The sequence below is a fragment of the Dendropsophus ebraccatus genome, chromosome 2 (assembly GCF_027789765.1).
Source record: "Dendropsophus ebraccatus isolate aDenEbr1 chromosome 2, aDenEbr1.pat, whole genome shotgun sequence".
NCBI classification, from domain to species: Eukaryota; Metazoa; Chordata; class Amphibia; order Anura; family Hylidae; genus Dendropsophus; species Dendropsophus ebraccatus.
Genome location: NC_091455.1, coordinates 201,148,303 through 201,161,978, shown reverse-complemented (window position 1 = coordinate 201,161,978; position 13,676 = coordinate 201,148,303). Strand labels below are relative to the sequence as shown.

General features: G+C 44.6%; 1 protein-coding gene across 5 annotated transcripts in view; it reads right to left on the bottom strand.

Moving 5' to 3' along the window:
• APBB1IP (amyloid beta precursor protein binding family B member 1 interacting protein) overlaps positions 1-13,676 on the bottom strand; it is a 102,186-nt gene that overhangs the window by 14,317 nt on the left and 74,193 nt on the right. For all 5 annotated transcript variants that reach the window (XM_069959098.1, XM_069959097.1, XM_069959101.1 and 2 more), the window contains 3 exons: positions 12,086-12,160; positions 8,418-8,561; positions 1,724-1,834 (listed from right to left, as the gene is read on the bottom strand). In XM_069959098.1, coding sequence (XP_069815199.1) covers positions 1,724-1,834; positions 8,418-8,561; positions 12,086-12,160 — 330 coding nt within the window. The remainder of the gene's footprint in view (positions 1-1,723; positions 1,835-8,417; positions 8,562-12,085; positions 12,161-13,676) is intronic.

Genomic DNA, 13,676 nt, shown 5'->3' with positions numbered 1-13,676 from the left:
ATGTATAGGACAGCTCCGCGTCCCCCAGGCTTCAGGGGTTGGACCGGCTGAATTTTTGCCTCTAAAAGCCTTTGTATATTGTATTTATATGAATGCATTTTTACTTATTTGCTATTGAGGTCATTTAAATCTATGGAGGATATTACATTCCCTATTAAAGGGGTAGTTTACACAAAACAAATTTCTTTAGATCAACTGGTGCCGGAAAGTTCCAGAGATTTGTCAAATTCCATTCTTTTAGTACTTATCAGCTGCTGTATGTCCTACAGGAGGGGTGTATTCTTTTCAGTCTGACATAGTGCTCTCTGCTGCCACCTCTGTCCATGTCAGGAACTGTCCAGAGCAGGAGCAAATCCCCATAGAAAACCTCTCCCTGCTCTGGACAGTTCCTGACATGGATAGAGGGAGAGAGACTGGAGAGAATACAGCACTTCCTGCAGGACATACAGCAGCTGACAAATAGTAGAAGACTTGAGATTCTTAAATAGTTGATTGAAAAAAAAAGAAAAAAAAATGGCTGGAATTCCCCTTTAAGGCCTAGTGGTGAGAATGAAAACTGCAAGATTTCAGGACTATTTGATAATACTCATATAAAAAAAAACAAAAAACAAAACATGGATGACACATTAGGTTACGCATTGGGTCTCATTAGGTTACAGTAGTCCAGTCTAAATCTGGCCTTACATATACAACATATACATATAGCCATGGGTAAAGACATAATGGTCTGGAGCAGACTCTATTCACTGGAATGGTAGAATTTTCTAGGCATGCTGCTTGACCTGTGCAGAGGAAGGTTACCTTACCCTCCAGTCTTCTCCGAGTCTTCTTCAGGGACACTGCTTCAGCTGCTGATTGGCTGAGCTGACGATACCCCAGTTAACCCTCCCCTCCCCCTGAAATGAAGCACAGTCTTGTCCACAGGGGATTCTTTTAACCCCATGTGGACCAGACTCTCACTCCCTGGTCCACACTCTGGTGCATAGTGGGTTAAGTTAACTCCCTGAGAACCAGACAGTGGCTTTTTTTTTCTGCCTGAAAACACCACTATGCATAGTCTATGGTTTTGTAGTGGAGATAAAGACTTCCACTGAAGCCTATGGGAGAAAAGCGTCACAGTTTGCCGAAAAAATGTCAAAGAAAAAAAGATAGGCATTGTGAAGGCAGCCTCAAACAATAGATGTTTTTGTGAATACATTTTGGGGGAGATTTATCACACATGGTGTAAAGTGAGACTGGCTCAGTTGCCCCTAGCAACCAATCAGATTCCACCTTTCATTTTCCACAGTGTCTGTCAGGAATGAAAGGTGGAATCTGACTGGTTGCTAGGGGCGACTGAGCCAGTTTTACTTTACACCATGTTTGATAAATCTCCCCCTTTGCCTTCTATGTTATCCCCAATCTGATTCCAATTGGGGAGCAGCCATTTTTTTTTACCCATCCTTCACCACCTTTGATCCAGTCCGCCATGTAAGTGCTACTCAGCCATTATCCATCATTAGACCCTATTGTCCCTCATGATCCCTCTAATAATTTTAGGCTCTGAGAACATTTCCCGCCTGGTGTCATTCCTCATGTTAAAGGAACGGCGTAGCCATAAAACTGGAACCTAAACTAGAGCCCCATATGGAATAACAAACCCTCCGTAATGAGTCGGCTGAGGGGCCAATTACCTAGGAGGGTGGGAGGACGGGTTACACTGGTTTCTATCCCGGCCACATACCTTCAGGACGAAGCAGTGATCGCTGGGGGCTTTGTACTTGGCCTTATACTGCATACCATAATAAACGTTGACATTATCAAACTGGATAAAACAAGCCAAATCCCGGGACGTCTGCAAAACAAAACACCTGGATGTCATTGAGGAATTAGAGAGAGTTATTACACAGCTCTCAGTCTGAAAATAAACCGATTTAATACACTGACAGGCGCTCTACCATGGTGTATTACAGGGCTGACTGGGATCCAAGTCATCTCACAGGAGTGGTTCTCCTCTATGTGCGGAGCTCCTTCTACCTTGTTCTGGAGATGCCCTATAGGATAAGATCGGGGACGGTGAAATGCCAAGTTCATGGAATCAATCCAGGACTATACAACCCTGCTGTGATATAGGAATAAGACGGCACTCTGCAGTAGAGGTGGTGCACGTGGTAGGCTACAGTCCCAGCAGACAGTAAAGGAAGGTCCCGGCACTCACCAAATTCTTTAGTGTACTTTTATTGTGGTATCACATAATACAGGTACATATAAGGAGGACGCTACGTTTCGGCCTGTGGCCTTCATCAGCTCCTCCTTATATGTACCTGTATGATGTGATACCACAATAAAAGTACACTAAAGAATTTGGTGAGTGCCGGGACCTTCCTTTACTATACAACCCTGCTGGCATGGTGCTTTGTGCATCTAAAAGTGTCTATAGTGTAAACAGCTACCATGATGGGATGAAGTTGGTGGGAACCAATGCTTTGCACAGTTCAAATTTTAAAGGTGTACTCTGGCAATTTTTTTTCCCCGAATCAAATGGCGTCGGAATGTGCCAGAGATTTGTAATTTACTTCTATTAAAAAAATCTGAAAACTTTTCCTGTTCCCCAGACTGGAAAGAATACACCACTCTATGCAGGACATACAGCAGCTGATAAGTACTGGAAGAGTTGAAATTTAGAATAGAAGTAAATTACAAACCTCCGGCTCTTTCTGGCACCAGTTGATTTGAAAGAATGTTTTTTTTTTTTTGCTGGAGTACCCCTTTAACCCACAGGTATGAGAAACCAGGGAGCACCATGAAAACATTCCCCACAACGTTAGACCTCTACCACCAGCCTGAACTGTTCACACTTGACAGGAAGGGTTTACCGATGTATGCTGCTTGTGCTAACTTTTTCCCCTCCTATTGGTAGGTGCCACCAAGAATAATATCCAACCTAATATCCGTGTCTGTAATAAAATGGGCGTAGCGTGTTTGTCATTGTAGATATCCTGGATCTAGAAGCTCCATGACATATTTAGAGCAAGGGTAATGCTGTGCTGGATGGGATAAGAGAAAACTCTGATCCCAGCTGTTTAACCCCTCGGATGCTACAGTCAATACTAATCAATTTATCATAGCAGGAAGGGGATCTCACATCACCTCCATGACCAGTATATTTACATTGCTGCTATAATATACTAAAGTTAACCTAAAATGTATATCACATGGCCTATGGTATAAAAAAAAAATAGTATAACAGTTATTCAGAAAACTTAACGTACTGTAGGGTCCAAAAAAAAAACCTAGGACTTATTGAAAAAATATATACGGCTGCCTAGATGGGAAAATAGAGTCATGACTCTTGCACTGTGATTTTAAGTTTCAAGCTTTCAATGTGCAAAAATACTAAATGCTGAAAATCAGCAGTCAGGTATCAGGCATCGGGGGTCATGGTCAGGTATCAGAATAAGGTATCGGTATCAGGGGTCAGGGTCAGATATCAGAGTCAGGAAAAGTTCACAGCAGCACAGATGCAAGAATATGCAAAAAAAAAGATTATTTTTTAGGTGGGTGTATGTCTCACCAAACCAGGCACCGGATGGTCATATATCCAGAAGGTAGAAGAAGACAGCACTTCCAGGAGAATGCACAATGTTTTGGCTTTTAAAGGTTATAACGTTGTGCATCTGGTGTTATATTAAAACGTTGAAATTTTCCTGGAAGTGCTGTCTTCTTCTGACAATTAGAGTCAGATTTCAGAGTCAGACTAAGGTATCAGCATCAGGGGTCATGGTCAGGTATTAGAGTTAGGTATCAGCATCAGCAGTCAGGTATCAGAGTCAGCTTTTACAGTCAGATGTCAGAGTCAGGTATCAGCATCAGGGGTCAGGTTTTACCGTTGGGTATCAGAGTCAGGTATTAGCATGAGGGGTTATGGCCAGGTATCAGACTCAGGTGTCAGAGTCAGGTATGAGCATAGGGAGTAAGGTATCAGAGTCATGTTTTACAGTTGGGTATCAGAGTCAGGTTTTAGAGTCAGGTATCAGCATGAGGGATTATGGCCAGGTGTCAGAGTCAGGTATGAGCATCGGAAGTAAGGTATCAGAGTCGGGTTTTAGAGGATGGTATTAGCATGAGGGGTTATGGCCAGGTATCAGAGTCAGGTGTCAGAGTCAGGTATCAGCATCAGGGGTCAGGTATCAGAGTCAGGTGTCAGAGTCAGGTATCAGCATCGGGGGTCAGGGTCAAGTATCAGAGTGAAGTTTTACAGTCGGGTATCAAAGTCAGGTATAAGCATTAGGGGTTGGGTTATGGCCCGATATCAGAGTCAGGTTTCAGAGTCAGGTATCAGCATCAGGAGTCAGGGTCAATGGGGTTACAATAGGGTTACAGTCCGTGTACGACACAGACAGGGGAGGGGTGGAGGGACAGGAGAGAAGAGGTGACGTAAAGGGGATGAGTGTATAACAAATCACAGTCATACGGCACAGGTCACCTTGGATCTCTATAGATTTCATGTCCTGCCACACTCTATGGCGTTATCTCATATTTTTAAGCATAAACTGTTATTTTATTTTATTTTTTGCACTTATTTTTTTTTCCTTTTGTTTCTTTATACATTTCAAATAGATTTTCCCTCCGGGGAAGTGAATACATTTTGTTTTCTTTCTATGGAAGAATAGATTAGCTATTATGTGGCACCTCTTCCCCCCCTGTCATTTGTTATAAAGTCGCTCTTTTTTTTTGTTCTTGAGCGGTTGCCATGGTAACCCGAGATAGCGGGGACCCAGGAGCCGTTTGGATGCAACCATTTCATGCTGCGCCGATTCTCACAATTTAAAATATTCCAGGAGACAAAGGAGCGACGTAAATGCACATAGAGAAACCTCCGTCATCCGCAATGTGGTCGCTTACCTCATAAATCTACATATTAATCACTGAAATCCTGCTGGAAATAATCCGAACGATTCCATTGTCTCTATACAATTCATTTTTATTGTGTATTGTCTGTTACAGCGGGTGGAATCGATAAGTGATACATATATATTGATTTTACTTTTGTTAATGTGTTCATCATCTATGATGGTGACGCAGAGTGAGACCCCGCTGCCATCTGTCTTATAGGAACGGAAGAATAACAGCTATATTATTTTCTTATTGTAATTGTCATTACATGGTGGCCCAAAGTGTGTTTATTTCTTGGAGTTTAGGGTTACGACCTGTAGTTTAGCATTAGTGTGCTGGTCGCACATGCTCAGTTGCGGCACTAACAGCTCATGTGATGTTTGTAGCTTGTTGTTTAACGGGGTACTCCACTTAATCAATCCCCACCCATAATCTAAACCTGTTTGTAATTGTTTTTTATTACATGAATTGGGATGTTTGTCTGCAGCATATCCTGACTCACACCCTGAAGTGGTAGAAAATCATTACTTCCTTATCCATGACCAAAGTCACATGATTGTCAAGGCCGCGGCGGCGTCCCGTGCTCCGGGCCGCCGCGGCGACCTCTCCATGCAGCTGCCGGGGTCCATGTGCAGGGACCCGGCGCTGCTACTAGTTCGGCCCCGGGGGGCGCCTTACCTCGCCCCGCTCCTGTCACCCGCTGTGCCGGCCGGCGCGCGCGTCCCTGCCTCCTAGGGCGCGCGCGCGCGCGCTGGCTGTCCCAGATTTAAAGGGACAGTCCGCCCCTAATTGGAAGGTGCTCTAATCACTTCCTATAAATTCCAGCCCTGCCCCACTACAGGTGTTGGAGCCTCTACATGCTTCCCATAGCATTTAGCCCAGCTCCCTGTTGTTCCTGATTCCTGTCCGCTACCTGGTCCCTAGTCCTTGTTCCTGATTCCTGTCCGCTACCTGGTCCCCAGTCCTTGTTCCTGGTTCCTGCTCCTCTGTTACACTATTGCTCCTGTGTTCAGCCTGTCACCTGCGGCTACGCCTAAAGACCTCTGCCAGCACCATCTCCTGCCTACTGCTCCTGCCTCGCCTGCTGTCACTGGCAACCAAACCAGGGGTAGCGACCTGGGGGTCGCCTGCCGCAGCAAGCCCATCCCGCCTTGCAGCGGGCTCTGGTGAAAGCCAGTGGCCCCTTAGACTCCGCTCCCTGGTGCGGTTTTGTGCCATCGCTAGTGTCGGCCCAGTGGATCCACTACTCCAGGCGTAACAATGATCTCTGTCTCATCTGTTGCCAGATAAGCTACAACATCTCATCTGTAACCCCGCCCACCACTGACACACACAGTGATCACCTGTCACCTGGCCAAGGGGTGGGGAAACAACAGCCTCTCCTGAGTAGTATAGGGGAAAGGAGACACTGTTTCACCTCTCTCTCTAATTTATCTATGTAGATGAATAAATAAAAAGATAGATGATGTAAATCCTTTGTACAGGATATCTGTTACATGATCCTTTTGGACTTCAAATATTGCAAAAGAATGAATCCCTAGATCTATGTCCAATCACTGAAAATCTGGTACCTATAACTTGTAATTTAATATACTTTTCAAGAAAGGCATCTGGGCTCCTCTTGAATAACATAGCTTGTCAGAAATTTCTATAGTGCTCTATGGAAGAATAGAACAAAATAATCTTTGTCTATTGAGCCTTATGGGGCTTATATAGTGTTTATAGGGGCACTGGAAAACTACAGCCTGTTCTGCAAGAGTATGCAGCTTTCTAGGACAGTACCAGTGAGTAGTAAGAACTATTATGTAGATGGACAATTGTTAAGGACCAGTAGGGACTGCTGCTGTAGACTTGGAGATATTGGAGAGTTAGGCTATGTTCACACTAAGTAAAACAACGGCCGTAGTTTTCACTGCAAAACTACGGCCGTTGTTTTGAGGATGGTATGATATAGCACTTCGTACGAACTACAGTCGTACGATGCACACAGCTTATAAAACTACGGCCGTAGTTCGTACAGACCCGCGAAAAATGAACATGTCATTTATTTGCGGCCGGTAATGTTACAACTTCGGCCGTGGATTTCAATGCGACCGCACACGTAAAATGTATTTCGGCCAAATTAAAGTGGTTTATTGGGCTAGTCGCAGTATTTCAATTTAATGACATGTTTCAGCCCGATTAAAAACATGCTAGGAGGCAATATTAAACAACGGCCGTTGTTTCACAACCAGCCCGTATGCTCGTAATTCTACGGCCGTTGTTTTACGTAGTGTGAACATAGCCTTATATGGTGGAGTTGCTATTGTATAGTGATGAGTGGTGTTGAGCGGACAGGCAAATTGTTCAGTTAAGCCAATGTTCTTTAAACCCTATTGCTGTAAATTTGACGGCCCTCTGCTCTGGTCTTCTCCTGCCCGCTTTTTGGCACCATGCGTTGCATCTTCTCTGTGCTGACAAGCCGCTCAGCCAATCATTGGCCAGGACCGCCGCAGCCAGTGAATTGCTGAGCGGCCTGTCACCTTGGAGGAGCTCCAGTGCGCGGTGCTGAGAAACAAGCAGAGGACAGAAGACCGGGAGCGTGGAGAGGTAATGTATGAACAGTTTGGGGCAGGGGCTGCACGGACATCGCTAACGACCTCCGTGCAGCCCTTGCTATACCATAATCAAGCTGTGTAATAGGCCCAGTAAATGAGCACTGATCTAATGTCAATCAGCGCTCGTTTACATTATTGATTGGGCCACCATTGGCCCATCCTATAGAACCCTAAGGGGCCTTACCAGGGATTTGAAATTCTTCATTATAATCAAATCAGGGCATTAATATGTCTATTACTTGGGGGCAAACCATATCAACTATAACCTCAACTTTTAGAGTTCCAGTCTGAAAAACTATTATAGGAAAGTAATTTGTGGACATGAAGCTCAATATACCAAATAATGGGGTACAATCCAGTAAAACGCGTCTCATTCTGTCGGCTAACACAACAGAAAAACTAACTTTCCGCTGTCTGTTGAGTGAAAACTTTTGCCAAGAATTAACAAAAACTTGTATCAAGCTAAATCCGAGTCAGTGTTTTCTTGTCTACAAGGAATGTGTTACCATATCAGCAACATCTCGAATGTCTTCTTTGACTATTTGCATTAACATAGTGCAATTTAACATATTTGGCCACTAAACAGTTGTCCTATTGATGAACACAGTGAGCTCGGCCCGCTATGGTGACTATAAGTCTACGGTGAATGCTCTTGGAAGAGGTTTCGTTGGCCATCCATTGGGGATTAGACTTAATGCAGCCGCATTTATCATAAAAATGTCAAGGTCTCCATTTAAAGTGTTTTGGCTAAAATAAACCTAATGCTCTTATGTCTGCAAATAGAACACACAGAGACCCAACAGAAGGCAAGATCTTAATATTTACACAAGTGGTGCAACTCTCGTGTGCACCAGACGTGCCCAGAAGAAGCCACCCTGGGAATTCTTTTCTTTCACCCTCATGAATTCCTTTATTCCTGACTAGTTTCCTCCGCTATATACTGACCTTCGTCTTTCCTTTAGGCACATAATAAATTCCAGAAGCCCGCAGGAGAAAATATCTTTTTTTCCAAGACTTTTTGCCATCTTCTTTTAAATAAAAAGCCCCTTCAAGATCCGGCACTACAACGGAGGCCCCACAGAAGCTTTGCTGTAAGGGAAGAAACTGGATGAGTGGATAGAATTGCACAAAATATAAAAAAAATATATATGTTTTTGGCAGACCATAATGGCAGACTGTCTTGGATATGTCCTGTTTGGAAATGGCCAAGATGTCACAAGTCATCATTACACAGAAAACAATCTAGGGATGGGTTGGATAGTAGGATTTTGCTTGGTTTGTGGCAGGATCGGTCATGTAGCAGCTGCCCTTGGACAAGAAATTTTATTAGATCAAACAAATATCTATTTGTTTAGGAAATGGAATGGCACCATAAAGCAAAGACTGGGTACTATATGTACATGGACCATAAGAACTAAACTGGTGACTCTTGTATCCTCTCTTATCACTGGTGAGGATACAGTGCAAGATATTTCTGCTGGATCAACCTTAAAAAGACTCTGTTGGTAAGTTTATGTTGTCCTCTCTAAGAGTAGCAAAACTAGTGAAAGAGAAGCTGAACAGACTGATGTATCACTTACATTGTTCTGTGCAGCTGATGCGGAGATCTCCTGAATAAGTAGTCTTCTCCATTATGTCCATGAGCCCACTAGCCCTGGATATTCATGAGAAGCAGAAAACTCCGCCCACCAGCTGCTGATTGGCAGTTATCTATCCATGCTGTGTATAGGTAGCCAACTGTCAATCAGCAGCTGGAGGGCGGGGGGAGGGGTGTGGCAAGAATCCTATTTTCCTGCATATTGGGAGAACGGCTGAACAGAATGATATAGGTAATACATCGATCTATTCAGCATTTCTACCACTAGTTTATTAGGCAAATCTTCCATTATCTGCCTTCAAAAAGACTTTCCCTAGCCCCCCCTCCCTCCTCTCTCTCATTCACTGCTCATTATCAGGAAATCTCGACTCATTTACATCAGTCGAGCCCTGTGTAACCTATGGAAAGGGGAGGGAGGAGAAGGGAGGAGGCAGATTAGTCGCCAGCAGACAGCAGAGAACAAACGATTTCACAGTGTGACCTGTGCGAAAGCAGATATTTAGGGTCAGAGAGGTCATTTCGTACTTCAGAGGAGATAGCTGGCAATGTAGCTGTAGATTAACTCTTTGTTGTGCTGTTTTGGTGGCTTATCTCCCTCCACCCCTCCCCTCTCCATAAGAGAACCATGAAGACAGAGGGGAGAGCTTCAAACTGGTTTTTCATGAGCAAAATGCATTTTTCGGCTAATAAACCCAATTACAAAGTTTCCTAAAATCGCTTGTACTATTGATTTCTGCAAGAAAAATGTAAACGCTTAACATTAGGTGTACGGTTAGCTGTAGATCTATCCCAAGTACCACCACAAGCAGCTATAGAAGAGTGATTTCTTAGTTTTGAGTCTTCTGCTTACTAGTCTCCATATAGCAGATGCAATAATCAAAGTATAGATGGTAAAACAATAAAAGGATGTATTAGAGAAAATACACACATTAAAGAGCCTAGGGGCCGCAGCATTATTATGCCGAATGTTCAACGTTATAAAAGGCGAATCTATGTTACGGGAGGCTTTGATTAGACATATGCGGTATAGCAATTTCAGCTTGAGCCACCCTGCTATATGGGAAACAGAATACTTGGAACAAGAACAGAGAAGAACAACAAATCTAATTTAGGATGCAAGACATATGTGGAGGCTTTCAAAGGGATGCATTATTGTCACAGAGGAGGCTGCAAGGAGGTCTCCAAATGTAAGCCTCAAATAAGGAGGGATTGTTTGGCTGCAGTCTAAACAGAAAGACGAGGTGATATAATTTGCCTCAATTACGGGAATATAAAAGGAAAAGAAAGGATTGTCAAATATACAGTGTGTAAAAATAATAGAGAACATGCCCAAGGGTTAAAGGGGAATCTGCAAGGCCTTGGGTTCATTCTTTTAATATTTACACTATATATATATATATATATATATATATATATATATATATATAATTAGTGTAAGCGTGCGCAGGCTTGCAAGCAAGAAAACAGAGGTGTAATTAAGCTCATCACTAGATAAGGCTTCTCATCAGGATAATGGCCATACCTTTTTTATTTTTGTCATTCTTTTCTGTGCCAAGATACATCTTTTTCAGTTTATATGTCAATGAGGCTGAAAAGCGCGGGGGGCGTTCTCCAGCATGGCAAGAGCCCAGATAAGTCAAGCACATATCCTCTTATTTACTGTTTCTCTATCCACTTGCATTCACCTATCCCATTTGACTGGTGGCAGCTAAATATGGAGGACATGGGCTGGACCTACCTGTTTTTTTTACTGTGATGGGGAACACCCCTTGGGCTTTTCAGCCTCATTTACATATTAGCAAAGAGGCTTCTATCTTGTGTTGGAAAGGATTGTGGAAATAATGAATGCCTGGGATTCTGATGTCTAGTCCTATCTAGCCATGGGATTATTAACACCAGTGTTTTTCCGCTCACAGGTCCAGCTTAAAGGGGTTTTCTGGTCAATTTGTTGGTAATCTATCCTGACGATCGGTCATTAATTTCAGATTAGTGAAGTGTTAACAGCCGCAGCCCTGCTATTTAGCAGTTTGCTAAAGCCACAGCGCCACCATCAGTGGCAGATTAAACGCACCCTGGGCCCCAGGCTGCACGGGACCCTAAAGCGATGAACTTGCCGACTGTGCATTCTCCATAAAGTAGATGCCCCCCTGTGTAGGTCCCTCTTTAGTAGCTGGCCACCAGTGTAGTCTCTCATTAGTAAATGGCCACCTGTGTATTCGCCCTTTAGTAGATGGACTCCAGTGTAGTCACTTTACTCACTTTTGTACATGGTGCTCTTTGTGCATCCCCCATATAGTAAATAGTGTAGGTCCCCCTTTAGTCCGTGGCCCCCTGTGTAGTCCCCCTTTAGTCCATGGTCCCCTGTGTAGTCCCCCCTTTAGTCCATGGCCCCCTGTGCATCGCTCCTAAAGTAGATGAATAGAAAATGAAAAAATAAAACTCACCTCCCACATGCACGTCCATTGCTGCAGGTTCTCTCTTCTGGCACAGGCAGCATGTGTTCCAAACATTGCCTCCGCCGAAGGAAAAAACACTGGAAACCGTCAGCAACAGGGTAGCGTGTTGGAGGTGAATTGTGTTGTTAGTGTGCTCACTAACCCTGCAGGTGCATATCACTTAGGGGCTTACCAGAGGATCATTTGGTGGCCCCTGAGTGATGCCCAGCCGCAGTGAGATCAGATGTGGGTGGTTCGGCCTGGCCACATTATAATCTGCCACTAGCCACCATACACAAAACAGAGCGGGAAGCAGACAGCTCCATATATTGTGTAGTGGCTATTCTGTGTTACTGCAGCTCAGCTCTCATTCACTTCAATAAGCGTAATGGATAAGTAATCCAGTCTGGAAAGTATGACCTATATCTTAAGTATAGGTCATCAATAAATTTGGCCTGGAAAACCCCTTTATTGGACACAGTGCATTTGTGATATGTTTAGGGCTCACCAAAAATATTCAATGTATGATCCAAAAATTGGGAGCAAACTCACAAAACTTCACGTATAAAGTTTCATATTACCTCTAGCAAAGCAACTTTATTTTTTTCGTTCATGTCCTTCACGTCGGCACTTCCTTTCCTGGCCATGTAGAAATTCTAGAATAAAAACAAAAAACAAAAAAACAATGGAAGGTTATTTGCCAAAATCGCAGCATGTAGCAAACCATACAGCTGATGTGGGGACCATGGCCCATTAAAAGGCCAAAAGAATTCCCCTGTGATATAAGCTACTGTATATAACAACAAAGCAGGAATAATATGTGATCATTGGGTCCCATAACAACCCCATCGATGCCACCTTCTTAAGAAAAAAAAAAACTTAACTATTATGGTCCTAAAAGGAATATTCCAATCTCAGCTAACATAGTTATATTTGCAGGGCTCCTCAAGTTGGATATTTTTGCAAATACATTCATATAGCAAACTTCTCCTCATCTTGATATTTTACTCTTTCCCTCCCATTGTTGACAGTTCGTTGTCTAGTTGATCGACCACCACTCTGGTCTAAAAGCAGTGGTCTGGCTGATGTAGATATAGCTATAGCATATACATATATATATACTAGAAAATGTACCCGGCGCTGCCCGGGTATAAAGTGTCAGTGTCCTGTATACCTGCAGGGTCGTATTTACCATTAGGCACCCATGGTCTGGTGCGTAGGGTAGCACCTTGCAGAGGGGCAGTACCCTCCCGTTCAGACTTGCCAGAAAATCTGGTGTCTTTTCGAAGGGGGTATGGCGGTATTGGTCTGGTATAGCGGTGTTATCCAGTCACAGTATGGCGGTATTGGTCAGGTCTGGTATGGCAGTGTTATTTAGTCACAGTGTGTCGGTATTGGTCATGTCTGGTATGGCGGTGTTCTCCAGTCACAGTGTGGCGGTATTGGTCAGGTCTGGTATAGTGGTGTTATCCAGTCACAGTATGGCGGTATTGGTCAGGTGTGGTATGGCAGTGTTATCCAGCACAGTATGGCAGTATTGGTCAGGTCTGGTATGGCAGTGTTATCCAGTCATAGTTGTCACGGCCGCGGCGGCGTCCCGTGTTCCGGGCCACCGCCGCGACCTCCTCCTGCCCCATGCAGCCACCGGCGTCCCTGTGCAGGGACCCGGCGCTGCTGCTAGTTCGGCCCCTGGGGGGCGCCTCACCTCTCCTCCGCTCCTGTCTCCGTCTGTGCCGGCCGGCGCGCGCGTCCCGCCTCCTAGGGCGCGCGCGCGCCGGCTGTCTCAGATTTAAAGGGCCAGTCCGCCCTTAATTGGTTAATTGCACCAATCACTCCCTATAAATCCCAGCATGCCCTGTCCCTTGTGTTGGAGCCTCTACATGCTTCCCATAGCGTTTGGCCCAGCCCCCTGTTGTTCCTGTTTCCTATCCGCTACCTGGTCCCAAGTCCTTGTTCCTGATTGCTATCTGCTACCTGGTCCCAAGTCCTTGTTCCTGGTTCCTGCTCCCCTGTCACACCATTGCTCCTGTGTTCAGCCTGTCACCTGCGGTTACGCCTGCAGACCTCTGCCAGCACCATCTCCTGCCTACTGCTCCTGCCACGCCTCGCCTGCCGTCACTAGCAACCAAGCCAGGGGTAGCGACCTGGGGGTCGCCTGCTTCAGCAAGTCCA